Source organism: Ornithorhynchus anatinus, chromosome 14 (assembly GCF_004115215.2).
Source record: "Ornithorhynchus anatinus isolate Pmale09 chromosome 14, mOrnAna1.pri.v4, whole genome shotgun sequence".
NCBI classification, from domain to species: Eukaryota; Metazoa; Chordata; class Mammalia; order Monotremata; family Ornithorhynchidae; genus Ornithorhynchus; species Ornithorhynchus anatinus.
In genome coordinates, this window is record NC_041741.1 from 48,226,395 (window position 1) to 48,243,762 (window position 17,368).

At 57.6% G+C, this 17,368-nt stretch overlaps 1 protein-coding gene across 4 annotated transcripts in view; it reads left to right on the forward strand.

Moving 5' to 3' along the window:
* Positions 1–17,368, forward strand: part of PLXNB2 (plexin B2) — a 61,715-nt gene that overhangs the window by 26,368 nt on the left and 17,979 nt on the right. For all 4 annotated transcript variants that reach the window (XM_029078712.1, XM_029078715.2, XM_029078713.2 and 1 more), the window contains exons 3-14: positions 7,129–8,287; positions 9,574–9,756; positions 9,868–9,996; positions 10,683–10,783; positions 11,392–11,518; positions 11,827–11,980; positions 13,310–13,424; positions 14,139–14,247; positions 14,463–14,564; positions 15,488–15,580; positions 15,986–16,067; positions 16,850–17,010. In XM_029078712.1, coding sequence (XP_028934545.1) covers positions 7,129–8,287; positions 9,574–9,756; positions 9,868–9,996; positions 10,683–10,783; positions 11,392–11,518; positions 11,827–11,980; positions 13,310–13,424; positions 14,139–14,247; positions 14,463–14,564; positions 15,488–15,580; positions 15,986–16,067; positions 16,850–17,010 — 2,515 coding nt within the window. The remainder of the gene's footprint in view (positions 1–7,128; positions 8,288–9,573; positions 9,757–9,867; positions 9,997–10,682; positions 10,784–11,391; positions 11,519–11,826; positions 11,981–13,309; positions 13,425–14,138; positions 14,248–14,462; positions 14,565–15,487; positions 15,581–15,985; positions 16,068–16,849; positions 17,011–17,368) is intronic.

The following is a 17,368-nucleotide window of genomic DNA, read 5'->3' on the forward strand; positions in this document are numbered from 1 at the left end:
CCCAGTCCACCTTCTGGGAGCCCCTCAAGGAGACCTCCCGAGGCAGGTGATAAACACAAGGACTCTGGATTAGCTGAGGACTCCGGTTATCCACATTCCACCCTCTGCTCAACTGAGAGTGAGATGGCTCCCAGGGAGGGCCAGGATCTTTAATGGTGGCCCTGCTCAGAGCCAGGGGCATGGAATGGATGACCTGGCAGGGATCGGGCCCCACATCTGGAAGGGCACCGGGGGGCCAGGTGGTGGTTGGCGCTGGCTGGCAAGCAGTCGGGGGTCATTTCGGGACTCTGGGTGGACATCGGGGCCGGGGGTCACTGGGTGGGAGCAGCATCCATTGCCCTCAGCCCAGATCCTCCAATCAGTTAATCAGTGGTATTTATTAAGTGATCACTGTGGGCAGAGCACCGTTCTAAGCACTTGGGAGAGTACAATAGAATTGATAGATAAGTTTTTGCCCATGAGGAGCTTACAGTCTACGGGGGAGGCAGACGTTGAATAAATTCCAGATAGGGGAATTGGGAGACTAGAAGGATTTTTATGTAAATGGTTTGGAGCTGGGGGTGGGGTCCCTCTAAATTATAAGCAGGGAACATGTCTGCCAACTCCGTTTTATTGTGCGTTCCCCAGCTGTGTGCTCTGCATATGGTAAGTGCTCAGTAAATATAATCGATTGATTGGTTGTTTGATACTTAAGGGGTACAGACCCAAGCACATAGGTGCCGCAGAAGGGAAGTAGAGAAGCAGCGTGGCTCAGTGGAAAGAGCACGGGCTTTGGAGTCAGAGGTCATGGGTTCGAATCCCGGCTCGGCCACTTGTCAGCTGTGTGACTTTGGGCAAGTCACTTAACTTCTCTGTGCCTCAGTTACCTCATCTGTAAAATGGGGATTAAGACTGTGAGCCCCACGTGGGACAATCTGATTCCCCTGTGTCTACCCCAGCGCTTAGAACAGTGCTCGGCACATAGTAAGCGCTTAACAAATACCAACATTATTATTATTATTATTATTAAGGGAAGACAAGGAGTAGAGGGGTGAGGGCTTAGTCTGGAAAGAACCACCGGCTGTCCTCCAGGTCCTCCCGGTCATCCCCAAGAGCCCTCCACTGAAGGACGCCCCCCCCCCCAACCCCCACCATCACCTCCATCCTTAAAATAAGCTGCTGCCAGTATGAGGCAGTGTGGTCTAGTGGAAAGAGCACAGGACCGGGAGTGGGCTCGAGCTCCAGCTCTGCCACTGGCCTGCTGTGTGACCTTAGGCACATCAGTTAACCTCTCTGGCCCTCAGTTTCCTCATCTATCCACTCTTCCTTGCTTTTAGATTATGAACCCTGTCTGGCACAGGGATTGTGTCCAACCCGGTTATCTTATGTCTATCCTGGTGCTAGGCACAATGCTTTTCACAGAGTAAAGGCTTCCATAATTATTATTCTAACCAGCTGCTTCTTTTCCTTTGTGGAAGAACGGTCAGTTCTGCCATAGTGCGTGTTTCCATTGGGCATTTTCAGGGAAAGCACTGTTGTGGGATGGGGGGAGGGGCAGACAGCACCAGGCACAGGCAGAAGGACTCTGGGACGCAACATCTGACCCCGTGTTGGCAATGCAACCCGTACTGTGTGGTTTTTCAAGAGCACAGCCCTGTTTTGACAGAGAACTAATTCTGATTGTGTTCTCTCTGGGCCTCTCTGTCTCCCCGGGTAGATTGTCAGTTCACCCAAAGCAGAGGCCCCGAGCTCGGCTCAGTGAGGAGGTTTGCTTGGGAGGAGCGAAGAGCGTGAGATGAGATGGAGTTGGGGAAGGGAGTGGAGAGGGAGCCGGTGGGTGGGGAGCCAGGAAGTTGAGGGTCAGAGTTCCCGTTTGATGTGAAAATGCCGGTAGGTTGGTCCCTGGCTTATGCAGGGGGGCAGGGAGGATGGGAGAGCATTGAGGAGGAGGCCAGAGCCGAGGGGCTTTGCTGGACAAAGGGGCAGCAGGCGAGAGGAGGGGCCAGTTGAGCTGGATCAGTGGCCAAGTTGACCAGGAAGAGACCTGGCTCGAGCCGGAGGAGGGGTCTGACCCCTCAAGAGCTCTGCCTTGCCGTAAACTTGCCCAAGGAAAACCCCTGCTCTGTTCACCCTCCAAGGGGTTTCCGATGAAACCTTTCCAAAACAGGAAACCGTGAAACCACTTTCCTGGAAACACCATGAGCTGTGGGCCGCCGGCCGGATCCTTCATCCTGGAAACATCTTGGCAAACACGGGGGGCGGTGGGCGAGGGTGGGGGGAGGGTTCCCAGAATCCTCAAATTGTCAGGACCTCCCCCACTGAAGGAGTAACAGTCCATCCCAGGCGGTGGGGCCCAGTGGAATGAACGCAGGCCTGGGAGACAGGGACTCAAATTTGAGTCCCAGTTCGGCCACAGAGGATGTCTGAGTGACCTTGAACAAGTCACTTAACCTCTCTGGGCCTCATTGTTCTTAGTACAGTGCTCTGCACACAGTAAGCGCTCAATAAATATGATTCAATCTATAAAAACTAGGGAGAAAGCAAGGAGGGAGGGAGAGACAGACAGAAACACTGCTATGAGCCCATTTAGAACAGGGACTGGGTTTCCTCTCATGAACTTCTGTTTACTTTGTTGCTTATGACAGTGGTTGGCACATAGTAAGTGCATAATAAATATCACAATTCTTAGTAGTATTAGTGTGAAACCTCTAACAAGCACTAGAGTAGATACAAAATAGGCTAGACACTGGTCCTGTCCCACATGGGGATGCCAGTCTAAGTTGGAGGAGAGTGGGTATTGAACCCCCATTTTACAGATGAGGAAACTTGAGGCCCAGAGTAGTTTAGTCACTTGCCCAAGGTCACTCAGCCTGCAAATGGCTGATGTTGCTAGTGGCCAGAGTGGAGGAATCTAAGATAACTGATTGCCCGATTGATTGGTCAATTAATCATTTTTTTAATGGCACTTGCTAATAATAATTATGGTATCTGTTAAGCTTTTACTTTGTGTCAGGCATTGTACTAAGCGCTGGGGTGAATACAAGCAAATTGGGTTGGACACAGTCCCTGTCCCATGTGGGGCTCACAGTCTCAATCCCCATTTTACAGATGAGGGAACTGAGGCCCACAGAAGTGAAGTGACTTGCCTAAGGTCACACAGTAGACAAGCGGTGGAGCTGGGATTAGGACCCATGTCCTTCTGACTCTCAAGTCCGTGCTCTATCCACTAAACCACTTACTTTAAGCCAAGCACTGTATGAAGCTGTGGGGTAGATACAGGCTAATCAAGTCAGACACAGTCCCTGTCCCCTATGGAGCTCACAGTCTAAGAAGGAGGGACTAAGTTTAAATATCCATTTTACAAATGAGGTCACTAATGAGTGGAATTTATTGAGTGCCTTCCGATTACCAGGCCCTGAACCAAGCACTTGGGAGAGACGAGAAGACCAAGACACATGCTCCCTTGCCCTTTTGTAGCTTACATTCTAGTCGGGGAGTCAGATAGAAGCTATTTACAGTTGGTGGAATTTGGAAGAAGGCCAAGGATAAAGCAGGAAGCAGGGACAAACCAGCCAGGACGGAACCACTGAACCCAGACCTGAGGGCTCCAGAAAGTCTAAACTGCTTATCTTGTTATGGCATTTGAGGGTCCCATGTCAGGGGGCTGCGGGGGTTCTGCACAGACCGGCGGCTGGAGACCGGGTGGCTGGGAGTGAGGCTTGATTCTGGGTTGACCGATAGACCCCAAATCTAGCAACCACAAAGTTAGCTCAACTTCCACTGGGCCTCTTTTCATCTCCACCTTCCTCCAGGCTCGGTGCTCTGCGGATTTCTGGGGACCCCGATAGCCCTGGGGGCGGTGAAGTGGGCTAGGGCTTAGACAAGGTGTTGAGGGCTAGGGGTAATAAAAAATAAAATAATGATGGTGTTTATTAAGTGCTTACTAAGTCCCAAGCACTGTTGTAAGCGCTGGGCTCAATACAAGGTAATCAGGTGATCCCATATGGGGCTCAGAGTCTCAATCCCCATTTTACAGGTGAAGGAACTGAGACCCAGAGAACTAAGGTGACATTGCCCAAGGTCACACAAGCAGACAAGTGGCAGAGCTGGGATTAGAAGCCAGGAGTTCTGACTCCCAGGCCTGTGCTCTTTCCAATAGCCCTTGCTGCTTCTCGTGTCTGCCTGTGTGTCTGCGTGTCTCTCTGACAGTGTTCCTGTCTCTGCGTGAGACTGTTTGTCTTTCCATGTCTTATGCCTGACTCTAGGTGTCCCTCTCTGTGCTCTTGTGTGTCTGTGACCATATGCCTGTCTGTGTTTGCGTGGGGCTGTTTGACTGGAGGTGGCTATGGCTGTGTCTCTGGCTGCGGGAATAATTGTGCTGTTCAATCAATCACTCTTACTTATTGAACACTTACAGAGGAAAGGGCCCCATACTAAGCTCTTCGGAGGGTGCAGTTCAACTGAGTTGGTTGACCGTTCCCTGCCCGTAACGAACTTGCAGAGGAGGAGGCTGACTTTAAAATGAATAAATGCGTGTCAGTGTGACTTTGGTGTGCCTGTGACTGTGTGCGTGTCCCTGGGACTGTTACTGTTTGTGTTTGCATGTGTTTATCTTGGAGGGTGTGTGTGTGTATCTGTGTGTCTGTGTGTGTTTTCTGTGATTCAGCGAAGCGGGGCCGGGCACTTGTCTCAGTGGGACCGGGCACTTGTCTCGTCGTTGGCCGGCAGTGACGGCGGCATTCCAGCTTGGGTGAGAATCCGAGTTCCCATAGGTAACAGGCTTGTTTTCCAGGAGCGGGAGGAGCCTGGAGAGGGAGGGAAGGAGGAAGGAAGAGAGGGAGGGAGAGAGAAAGGGAGGATCTCAGGGCCTCTGTCCCCAACCCGACCCACTCACCCATAGCTCCTGTCTACGGCCCCCACCCCTGGGGCTCTGGACACCCCTGCCGCTCCGCCCCCCTGGCGGGGGGGGGGGGGGGGAGGGGGGATGGGAGGGGGCATTCCGTGGTTCGGCCCTCTCTGGCTGGGCCAGGGAGGAGAGGGTGGGGGAGGGGTGAGTCTGGTGGTTGCCATGGCAACCAGGAGGGAAAAGGCCAGTGCTTTTCCCTGGGCAGCGCCAGGCAGCTGCAACCCAGGAGGGAGGAAGGGAGTCCGGGCCTTGGTCTCCCCTGCCCGTCGTCCCTGGACCGAGCATCCGCTCTCCCTGGGGTGAATGATCACAGCCCGTCCGCCCCGCCTTGGGGGTCGATTACGATTTTATTCGGAGCCTGATTTCAGTGAAACGAATGACTGAATGGGAATCATTAAGTCCAGCCCCCTGCCTCCTGGTGGAACTCTTCCAGTTCCAGAGCAGGAAGAAGGAAACAGCAAGCTCCCCCACGGTGACCTGCCCCCCTAGCCTTGCCCCCGGCTCCCCGACTGGGAAGACATTCTGCAAGTCTAATCCAAATCCCTCCAACCTCGTGTTCAGTCTGATCCGTGCATTCCTTCTGCAGCAGAGAGGCAGAACAGCTGGCTGCTGAATGCTGTCGTCCGGGGAGACAGCTGGGCCAAACCCCACAGTGTTGCCGGGCCTGCCTGGACTTTTTATTTATTTATTTGTTTTTCTTAGTGGTATTTGTTAAGCGCTTACTATGTGCCAGGCGCTCTACTAAGCGCTGGGGTAGATGCAAGATCATCAGGTTGAGCGCAGTCCCTGTCCCACATGGGGCTTTCAGCCTTAATCCTCATTTTACAGATGAGGTAGCTGAGGCACAGAGAAGTGAAGTGACTTGCCCAGGGCCACTCAGCGGACAAGTGGTGGAGCTGGAATTAAAACCCAGGTCCTCTGACTCCCAGGCCCTGGCTCCTTCCACTCAGCCATGCTGCTTCTCGTGGTGGGGGCGCTCAGTACGGAGCACTTTCATAATCGCTCCGTAGGCACTTAGATCCTCACCCGACTGCCAACTTGGCCACTTTCCCCAACTGACTGAAAGTTCCTCGAGGGCAGGGATCGGGTCTACTCTCTAGAGTAGAGAGGGAGGATCTATTTACTTTATTTACTGTACTCTTCCAAGAATCTAGTACAGTGTTCTTGCGCGTGGTAAATGTTCAATAAATACCACTGATTGAGAGAGAAATAGCCTGAGGCAGGGGGTGGAGCTGGGGGTGGGGTGGGGGGTCAGCAGGAAGAGGAGGGGACCTCAGGGGTCAGATCCAGGCACCCTCACAGCCAGGAATCCAGCCCGCTGGGTTGTTGGGGGCAGGAAGTGGCACCCCTGGACCCCATGACCAGAACTGATAGACCAAATGGCCCAAGACTTGTCGCAGTGTTAAAAACCACGGCTGTTTCTAGCAGGAAGCCCATCCGGGGCAGGGGAGAGAGTCAGGGAAGGGAACCAGAAGCAGTGTGGCCTAGTGGATAGAGGATAGGCTTGCGTTCTAATCCCTGTTCCATCACCTGTGGCCTATGTGGGTATAGACAGTGAACCGGTGCCCCCCATCAGTAGGGGCATTATACTTGAGAAGCACCGATCTCCAGCACCCATATTTTTTTAAAAAGGTGTTCATTAAGCGCTTCCTCTGTGTCAAACACTGTTTTAAGCCCTGGGTTAGGTACAAGTAAATTAGGCCAGGCACACAACCTGACCCACATGGGGCTCACAGTCTAAGTAGGGGGGAGAACAGGAGAACTGGGCACAGAGAAGTGAAGTGACTTGCCCAAGGTCAGCAAGGAATAGGCAGAGCAGGGATTAGAATCCTGCACCTGTGACTCCCAGGCCCATGATCTTTCCACTAGGCCATGCTGCTTCTCGTGGAGATGGAAGTGGGAATCAGGTAACACTTCCTGAAAGCGGTGGTTTCATTCATTCATTTGTATTTATTGAGCCCTCACTGTGTGCAAAGCACCGTACTAAGCGCTCGGGAGAGTACGATACAACAACGAACAGACCTCTTCCCTGCCCACAGCGAGATTTGTTTAGAGATTCCGAGGATGGGGAGAGGGAGTTCCAGCTGGGCTGCCGGCCATGGGAAGAGGGAGAGGGAGGGGTGAAGGGCGTGAGCTAGGATGGCGTGGGTTGAGGGGGTTGGGCCCTAAAATGGGGGTAGGGGGTCCTATCTGTCTGGGCCTAGCTGAGCACTCCTCCACTCCCTTCTCCGTTCTCCCTCCAGGCCCCCTCGAGCGATGGCTCCATGGGTCTGGGGTCTGACCATCCTCAGCTGCTTCTGGGCTTCTGGCGCCTCCCAGCCCCGGCGGCTGGACTTCTTCTCGAGCCCCTCCGAGCTCAACCACCTGGTCACGGACCCTGCCACGGGCACCGTCTACCTGGGGGCGGTCAACAGGCTGTACCAGCTCACGGCCGACCTGCGCCTGGTCCAGGAGTACATCACGGGCCCGGCCAAAGACAATAAGAAGTGCACCCCGCCCATCGATACCACCCACTGCCAAGAGGCCATGGACACCGACAACGTGAACAAACTGCTGGTGCTGGACAGGCCCAAGGCCCGGCTGGTCGTGTGCGGGAGTCTGTTCAAGGGCATCTGCACCCTGCACCACAAAGACAACATCTCCGAGGTGCTCTTCTACGAAGACGACAGCGGCGAGAAGTCCTTCGTGGCCAGCAACGACGAGCGGGTGGCCACCGTGGGGCTGGTGACGGACTTGCCCAGGGCCCCGGCCGGGACAGAGTGCCCGTGCGACCGGGTGCTCTTCGTCGGCAAGGGCAACGGGCCCCACGACAACGGCATCATCATCAGCACGCGCCTGCTGGACCGGCAGGATGGCAAGGAGCCCTTCGAGGCCTACACGGACCACACGGCCTTCAAGACGGGCTACCTGGTGCCCAACACGCAGCAGTTCGTGGCCGTGTTCGAGGACGGCGCCTACGTCTTCTTCATCTTCAACCATCAGGACAAGCACCCGGCCAAGAACCGGACGCTCATCGCCCGCATGTGCAAACACGACCCGTCGTACTACTCCTACTTCGAGATGGATCTGGAGTGCCACCGGGACGGGGAGACCTTCGGCGTCTGCCTCGCGGCCTCGGTCGCCACGCCGGGGGGCCCGGCGTCCCCGCGGCCGGAGCCGGGGGCGGAGGGCGGCGGCACGGCGCCCAGCCGGCAGGTGCTGTACGCCGTCTACAGCAAAGACGGCCAGAGCGGAGGGGGCCTCCGCTCGGCTCTCTGCTCCTTCCCGCTGGATCAGATCAACAAGAAGATGGAGGCCAACCGGGACACGTGCTACACCCGGGTGCGGGAGGAAGGCCGAGACATCTTCTACAAGCCTTTCCACGGGGAGCAGTTGCAATCCCAGTGCGGCAAGCATGCGCAGGTGAGTGGGGCGGGGGGCCAGGCCGGGCCCCTCCTGGCTGGCCGGCTAGCCCATCAGCCCGATTATCCCGTGCAAGGTTGGCTGTCCGCCGCGAGGCCGGAGAGATGGGTGCCGGGATCCGAGTTCAACCTCGGGTCTTGTTGGCTTGGAGGTGTTTTTGATGGGGCTTCCGGGAAAGAGACGAGGAGCCCCCTGGACTGGGGTGGAAGCCCCGGGGGGCCCCCGTTCCCAGACCTCAGACCCCCTTGGGATGTAGACGAATCACTGTGGGGCGACGGACCACCTGGCCTCTTCCGGTCATCCAGCAGAGGGGTGGCGGGGCACTTGGGCAAGAGGGAACGAGCCAAATGAATGTCGGGACCAGACAGGCTGGGGGTGGCTGGGTCTGGATAATAATAATAGTTATGGTATTTGTTAAGTGCTTAGTGTGTGCCAGGCACTGTACTAAGCACTGGGTGGGGGATGCAAGCGTTTCGGGCTCACTCTCTCAATCCCCGTTTCACAGATGAGGTAACTGAGGCCCAGAGAAGTGAAGTGACTTGTCCAAGGTCACCCACCAGACAAGTGGCGGAGCAGGGATTTGAACCCATGACCTTCTGACTCCCAGGCCCATGTTCTATACACTACACCATGCTGCTTCATGTATCTGGATCCCCAGATATGGCCCTAGCTCCTGGCCCCTTGCTGCCGCTGGCCCACTCCAGGCTCCTAGCCACCCCAATCTTCAATGGAGAAGCAATGTGACCTAATGGAGAGGGTGAGAACCAAAGGAGCTGGGTTCTAATCCCAGCTATGCCTTGTGACCTTGGGCAAGTCACTTAGCTTCTCCGGGCCTCAGTTTCCTCATCTGTAAAATGGGGATTGAGACTGTGAGAGTGCCAGTAATTAGAACAGTACCTGTCACATAGTAATCACAACCAATATCACAATTATTATTATTATTATTTTAATTATTATTATTACTATGACCTGCCTTCCTTCCCCCTTTCACTGTGAGCTCCGTATAGGACGGGGACCGTGTCCAACCTGCTTATCTCGTATCTACCCCAGCACTTAATACAGTGCTCGGAACCTAATGAGCGCTTAATGGGTACCATAGAGGTTATTATGGTGGGACCTTCCCCCATCTCCCTTCCCCTCCTCCTTTCTCCCAGGGAGCAGCAAAGGGAGTCGAGGGCAGAGTCGGGTTCGTCTTGCGGCCTCTCTCTGTCCAGTGGTAGACCGGGCTCCCCCCCCACCCCGAGCCCACCTCGTGCCTGACCCGATCCCTGTCCCCACCCTCTCAGGGGGACAGCCTGCGCTTCCCTTGTGGCTCCGAGCACCTTCCCTACCCGCTGGGCAGCCGGGATGGGCTGGTGGGTGAGCCTCTGCTCCAGAAGGAGGGCTTGAAGCTGACGGCCGTCGCAGTGGCAACCGAGGAGGGACACAACGTGGCGTTCTTGGGCACGTCCAACGGCCAGATCCTCAAGGTGAGTGAGCTCGGCCCCCCTCCCCCTCCTTGTCCCCCCCACCCTCCCAAACTCGGCCTTCCTCGGCCCCTCACCGTCCCCACCGATCCCCCTCCCATCCGCCATCCACAGGTGTTCCTGGCAGCCAGCGGAGACGCCACGGAGTATGGGACCATCACGGTGGATCTCAACAAGCGCATCAAGAATGACCTCCTACTGTCGGCGGACGGGCTGAACATCTACTCCATGACGCAGGACAAGGTACCCGTGGCCACTCGACCCTCCTAACCGGTGCTCCCAACGCCGTCCCTGGCTCGCACGGTGACGCTGGGCACATTTCCCTCCTCCCCTGGCCCCGCCACCTCAACCGCCTTCCCGGACAGGGAAGTCCCCCGGTAAATCTCGTCCCCATCCCAGTGACACGTTCAGGGTCTGACCCTGCTCTGTGCCGCCTGGCTGCCCCCGGCTTCTCAGACGCGACCTCCTTGGCCTCTCCCTTCCTGGCCGGCTTTTCCTCCGGCCCAACCCCCAACCCTGGTGCCGGCTCAATTCCCGAGCCCGTGCCAGCGTCGGGGATGGACGGGAGGCGAGCAGAGGGTTGAGGGTGTCCACGACCACCCCTATGGTCCAGCCTGCTGTGTCTGTGCTGGTTGGCCCCGGTCCTGACTTCCCTGAAATCCTGAACTCCCAAGCCTCCGACCCAGCCACTGCTGGCACCGTGCCCAGAGGCCCGCTCTTGAACTAGGGGATCTTTCATCGAATAAATTGAACCTGATTCTCCCCTCCCGCCCCCCATCCTGTTCTGGGTGTTGGAGGAAGGAGGGGACGGGGCAGAGAGGGGGATCAGACCCGGTCGGAACTGCTCCCCTTGCCGTCCTCGCTGGGACACACCTACCCGTCCCCCTTCCCCGCCCCCCGAAGATCCAGCGACCGCGTCTGTCCCCTAGGTTTTCCGTCTGCCAGTTCAGGACTGCACGGCCCTCTCCACCTGCTTGGAGTGTAGACAGTCGATGGATCCATACTGCGGGTGGTGCGTCTTCGAGGGCAGGTGAGAGGCCGCGTAATCCGAGGGGGTGGGGCCGGGGCTGGGCGGGAAGGTCCCAGGAGACAAACCGGGAGTCTCATTTCAGCACCACTTCCCACCTTTCCCACCCTGGAAGCAGGTGTCAGTGGAGCTCTGTCCCAGCCGGTCTGGACCAGGCTGGGGCTGGGATTCCGTGGTCCCACCAGACTCATATGGTTGCCTTAGAGTAGGAGGGGGGCTGGTGGTGGACAGAGGGAGATGAGATGGGGAGGGGCAGGGGGCCAGAATGCTGGGGCAGTGGAAGTCAGGTTGGGGGTCAAACTGGGAAGGCTTCCTGGAGGAGGGTGAGGATGGGAGGAGTCGTTGCCGGTGGGGGGCATCAGGCAGGCCTGCGGGTGTTGGGAGTCTGGGGGCCAGACAGGGCCGGTGATAGGGTTAGAGGGTTTAGGGGGTTCAGAGCGGAGTGGGAGATCATCATTAAACTCCACGTGTGCGCCCCGCCCCCATTCATTCATCCATCCATTCATTTATTGAGCCCTTACTGTGTGCAGAGCACACTTGGAAAGTACAATTTGGACACAGATAGAGATAATCCTTACCCAACAACGAGCGTGCCATGGCTCCGTCCCCAGGTGTACCCGGCGTACCGACTGCTCCCAGGCGGAGGAGGCTGACCGCTGGCTCTGGAGCCGCAACAGTTCCTGCCCAGCAGTGACCAGCGCCCAGCCGCAGAACATGAGCCGGCGGGCTCGCGGCCAGGTCAGGGGCGGCCCCGGAGACACTGCGACCCCTGAAGGGGGGTGGCCAGGGTGGAGGTCGGAAGGGAGCCCAGCGGAGGACGCCATGACCCCTGCTGGGGCAGCGGCCAGGGTGACAGACAATGAGGCGGGGGGAGGGGGGGTGCAGTGACCTCTACTAAGGAGGTGGCGGGGAGTGGAGGGGAGGTGGGAAGAGGGCACAGTGACCCCCGTGGGGATGAGTCTGGGGGCTGTGGAATGGAATGACCCCTATGCGGGGAGGCGGCTGGTGCGGGCCAATGAACAGATGCCGTGCTGGGCCCCGGACAGGTCCGTCTGACCGTGAGCCCCTTCCCCACGTGGATGGAAACAACCGAGTTCCTGTGCCAGTTTGGGCAGGAGCCATCCCACCCCGCCCACCTGGACAGCGGGACCATCGTGTGTGATTCCCCGGTCAACGTGCCCCCAACGCCCCAGGGCCAAGGTAACCCCCAGCCCCTCCGGCCCAGACTTCCGGTCGGCCCCAGCTGAGATTAGGACGATTTGCCCTCGCCCTCCTCTGCAGACCGGTCACTCGTGTTAGCTGGGCTCAGTTTCTCCAGTTGAAAAACAGCGAGACTCCTTTGTCGGCCCCCCTGGAGTGCTGGCGGGGGGGGCAGAAGGGGTCCAGAATGGTAGGGGTGACCGGAGTGTTGTCCGGAGGTCCAGTTCCAGGGGTTTGGGGGCCTGGAGGCCGGCAGACCTGCATCCAAATTTGGGCTCCTCCCGAGTTGAGCCTCCCGCCCTCCCTGCGGGTGGGCCCCCATGTCCCAGGATGACCGGGGGCTGTGGGCCTGGCCACACCACAGGGAGGGAAGGGGCCGGGAGGGACGGATCCCTTGGAGGCCCTTCAGGAGCCGAGGCGCCGGGACGTGGGACCTTTGATTCGGGCCCCAGGATCTCCGGTCAGATAAGGCCTCCCGGCAGGCCAGCAAGCAACCCCTCCCATGCCCCCCAGGAGACCAGAAAGGAGGCCGCGTGAGCAGCCTCGGTTGGGAAACCGGTCCCTCGGCCTCAGAAGGCGAGACTGGCAGGGGAGGGCAGGGAACCAGATGGGAAAAAGGGAGCGGGGCACACGGAGAGCCGAATGGTGGGTGGGGAGCAGCCCTGGATGATCTGGCTGCAACCAGTTTTGCCTAGCGAACCGACCTCCCCGAGATCGGCTCGGGGTCCGGACTGTCTGTAGGATCCCTGCAGGGTCAGAGAGACCCCAGGGAGGGCTTTATGAGGCGAGAGATTCATTCATTCATTCAATAGTATTTATTGAGCGCTTACTATGTGTAGAGCACTGTACTAAGCGCTTGGAATGAACAAGTTGGCAACAGATAGAGACAGTCACTGCCCTTTGACGGGCTTACAGTCTAATCGGGGGAGACAGACAGACAAGAACAATGACAATAAATAGAGTCAGGGAGAGATGACAGGGAGCTGTGGAGGATGGGGAGGTGGGAGCCAGAAATGGGGTGCTGGGGCAAATGCGAGGACGGGAGATGGAGTGGCAGGATGAGTTGGGGGAGCTGGGCCAGGGAGAAGCCCGTGCCTGGGAGGGTCCCGATTCTGCTGGCATTTTCCCATCCCTCCCTGCCACACCTCCCCGAAGCTCCTCTGGGCCACGTCTCTCCGCGGTGCCCATGCAGAGGAGGAGAGTTGGATGGCGGTGCTCCCTCCCCCAGCCCGGCTGGCCGGGGTCAGGACACTGGGGGCGCGGGGGAGGCCGCGGGCACCGTGGCCGGGAGCTGCGCTGCTGCAGGACTTTTCCTCCCCCGCCTTTCAGACCACGTCGCCGTCCCCATCACGCTCACCTTCATGAGGAACATGATCTTCTTCACCTCCCACATCTACCCGTTCTACGACTGCAAGGAGGCCATGACCCTGACCACCAACCTCCCGTACGTATGGTGCCGGCGGGATGGGGGTGCTGGCCGGCAAATCGGGGTGGATCTTTGGAGCCGGGGTTGATCAGGCCTGACTCCAGGTCTCCCAACCTCCCGTGTCGCTGCACCTTAGTCTTACTGATAAGTGGCCAGCCTGCTAACTAGCCACGAAACCTCCAACCAAGCCCTGCTGAAATCTCATCTCCTCCAGGAGGTCTTCCCTGATTGATTATTCCTCTCCCTTGGGTTTATTCTCAACTCCTAGCCAGGCTCTTGGTATCCACCCCAAGCACACCGTCTTTGTACTTCGAAGTCCTCTAGTACTCTTGTGCAGATCCTGTACTTATACACTCACCCACCTTCAGATCCATTTTCCTTCTTCCTCCTATTTGGAAAATGTTTTAGTATTTGTCTCCCCCGGTAGACCATAAGCTTTTTGAGGGCAGGGATCTTGTCAACTAACTCTATAATTCTTTCCCAAGCACTCCGTACGGTGTTCTTCCGACAGTAGACTGTAAGCTCCTTGAGGGCAGGAATTGGATCCACTAATTGTATTGTCCTTTCCTAAGTGCTCAGTCGAACGCTCTGCACACAGTAGACCGTAAGCTCCTCAAAGGCAGGGGTCAGATTCACTAACTCTACTGTACTGTCCCACTCTTCCAATCACTTAGAACAGTGCCGTGCACACAATAGGTGCTCAAATCAATTAATCGACCGATTGGTTTTTAGGTGCATTTCCTGTGCCAGTAACCGGTGGAACTGCCAGTGGGATCTGAAATATCACGTGTGCCGGGAATCCTCGCCCAACCCAGAGGAAGGAATCATCAAGTCAAACATGGTGAGGGGCCTGGAGGTGGGGAAACCGGGCCATCATCGAAGAGGGGCCAGGGCCATAAGCCGGACTATGAAGCAGCTGGCCAGAGGTTCCGGGCCTGGAGCCCAAAGGAAGGTTTAGCTCGAGGCAGAGTCCGCGACGCTGTGGGTAGGGGGACACGGTCTCGTCCCCGTGACGGGACTGGATTTAATTAGGCCTCCAAACACTGGTCTCCGCAGGAAGACGGTTGCCCACAGTTCCTGGACCCCAACCCCCTGGTCATCCCCATGAACCACGAGACCGACGTGACTTTCCAGGGAAAGAATCTGGACAGCGTCCAGGTGGGAGGAGCCGTGGTTTTGGAGTCGTGGTGGGTGGGGGGATATGAAGCCTGGGGGGACCCCCCGCGTGGCATGTGGATGAACCCTTTCCACAAGGACCTAGCCATCGGGTCTGAGTGCTTCCTCTCCTGCCTTTCTCCCTGCGCGTGTTGTGCTTCTGGACAGAATCTGTTGTCCTCTTCCTCCTCCTCCTCCTCCTCCTCCTCCTCCTCTTCCCCTCCTCCTCCCACTCCCACCTTCCAGTTATTTCCTCCCCTACGCGGTTGCTGCTGCTGTTGTCCCTAGGGACCAAGAACCACCCCCAGGGGCGGAGCGGGAGGAGACAATCTGTCTGGGTCCTGGGCTGAACTGACTCTGCCTCCGTGGTCAGCATTGGCCTGGGTCACCGGCCGGTGGGGTGGAATGTGGGACCGGCAGAGAGAGGGTCGTCCCGACCACCCTCAAGCATCCCTTCCCCCGGCCCCCCCGCCCTACCCCGCCCCAGGACATCGTGTCCTGGCCCGGGCCCCACTGCCCTCCTTGGGGATTTGGGGAAGGCAGAGACACAATTCAGCCAAAATGAAATCTAAGCCCTGAGGGATGGGGAGGGTTCTGAGCTCCTCACGGTTCAGACCTTTCGTCTCAGATTTTTCTCTGAGTTTGAGACCTGATCCCACAGGGGCCTGTGGGCCACTCCCGCTTCAGTTTAAGTCCAAACTCTGGCCCCAAACTGCTATGAAACCCGTGACTAGCCCCTGCCTCTCTCTGGGCCTCATTTCCTCCATCTGGCAAAGAAATGGGATGAGGATGAATCCGATTTGGTCTACCTCCCTGGCCCAGGGTGCGGTACCCCTCGCTGGGAGGGGTTAGGAGTCGTGACAGGTAGGAGGGCAGGGGCCCTCGGACCCGAGTCCAGATGACTCTCTCCTCTCCCTGTCCCACAGATGACCTCCCTGATGGTGGGAAATGAGTTGTTGGCATTTGAGAAGCCAGCCATCATGCTGGAAGAGGGCAGGTTCTCCTTCCGGACCCCCAAGGTAAATCTGAAGTCCAAAGGCCCAGGGCTGGAGAGGTCGGGGGGCGGAGGGGTGAGGCTCGACACTGGACAGGGGCCGGGTCTGTCCTGAGTTCTGCACCGACTGGTTCCAGCGGACTGCTACGACCTCGGATGACCCCCGGCGCTGCCCCTGGTTGGGTGGTACAGGTGGGTGTGGGGCGGGGGTGGCCTCAGCCTCCAAGTCCACTCTGAAAGTGGTGTGGTGCCCCCAGGGTTCCAGTAGGAGCTTTAGGCAGGGAGGGGCGAGTGGCGGGGGGTGGGGTTGGGCCCTTCCCCCACTTCCCACCTGTGGGGTATCTCAGGGCCCCCCCAGCCCCCGGGCCACGCATGCCCCCCTCCCTTTCTCCCTCCCTCACCTGATGTCTTCGGCGGGTCTCCTCTGCAGTTGTCCTTGGACACCATCGAGACAGTGCCGCTCAACCTGTATGTCCGGTCCTACGGGAAACACATCGACAGCAAACTGCAGGGTGAGGGAGCTGCTGAGGGGCACAGGGCAGGACTCGGGGGCAGGTTGGCGGGGAGGGGTAGGAGTGGCATGGGACTCAAGCAAAACCACCAGCTTCCTCCCACCTACTGTCTGGCCATCTTCCCCACCCCAGCATGGCCTAGTGACTAGAGCGTGGGCCTGAGAGTCAGAAGGACCTGGGTTCTAATCCGGGGTCTATCACTTGTCTGCTGTGTGACCTTGGGCAAGTCACTCCTCTTCTCTGGGCCTCAGTTCTCTCATCTGTAAAATGGGGATTGAGACTATGAGCCCCATGTAGGACAGGGACTGTGTCCAACCCGACTTATAATATATCCACTCTAGCGCCTAGTAGAGAGGCTAGAGAAGCTAGCACATAGTAAGCACTTAACAGATACTACAATTATCACTATTATTATTATTATTGTAATTATATGTTCTTTGGTGGCCGGAGGGCCGTAGGAGCCAGGTCTGAGGCCCGTCGGCATGATCTGTCCAGAGCCCCCGGGTTCCAGCCGGGGTCATGGTTTCTACTCCCGGCTCCGTCCCTTGTCTGCTGTGTGACCTTCTGCAAGTGTCTTAACTTCTCTGCACCTCTGTTCCCTCATCTGTAAAATGGGGATTAAGACTGTGAGCCCCGTGTGGGACAGGGACTGTGTCCAACCCAATTATCTCGTATCTACCCCATCGCTTAGAATAGTGCGTGGCACGTAGTAAACCCTTAACCAATACCGTAACTGATTATTATTATCTCCCCCGTATCTGTCTGCGTGTCCGTCCCCACAGTGACCCTGTACAACTGCTCCTTCGGCCGCAGCGACTGCAGCCTGTGCTTAGCGGCCAGCTCGGAGTATCAGTGCGTCTGGTGCGGCGGGCAGGGCCGTTGCCTCTACCAGGCCTCCTGCAGCGATCCCACCACCCAGTGCCCCAACCCGGTCATCACCAAGGTGGGGGTCTCCGGGGTTGGCCAGGGGCCTGGGATTGGCCAGCAGCCTGGGGGGTTGTGCTTGGGGGCTGGCCGGGAGTGGGGAGGTTTAACCCTCAGGGTCCAGAAGGGAAATGAGGTCAGTGCCGCTCTCCCCTCCTCCTCTTCAGTCGATCGATCGATCAGTGGTATTCATTGAGCACTGAAAGTGTGCAGAGCACTGGACTGAGCCCTTAGGAGAGGACAGTACAAGGGTTGGTAGACCTGTCCCCTGGCCTCAAGGAGCTTATGGTCTAGCCGGGGAGATCATCTTCAAATGCCGTCGAGTCGTTTCCGACCACAGCGATTCCATGGACACACCCTCTTCAGAATGTCCCATC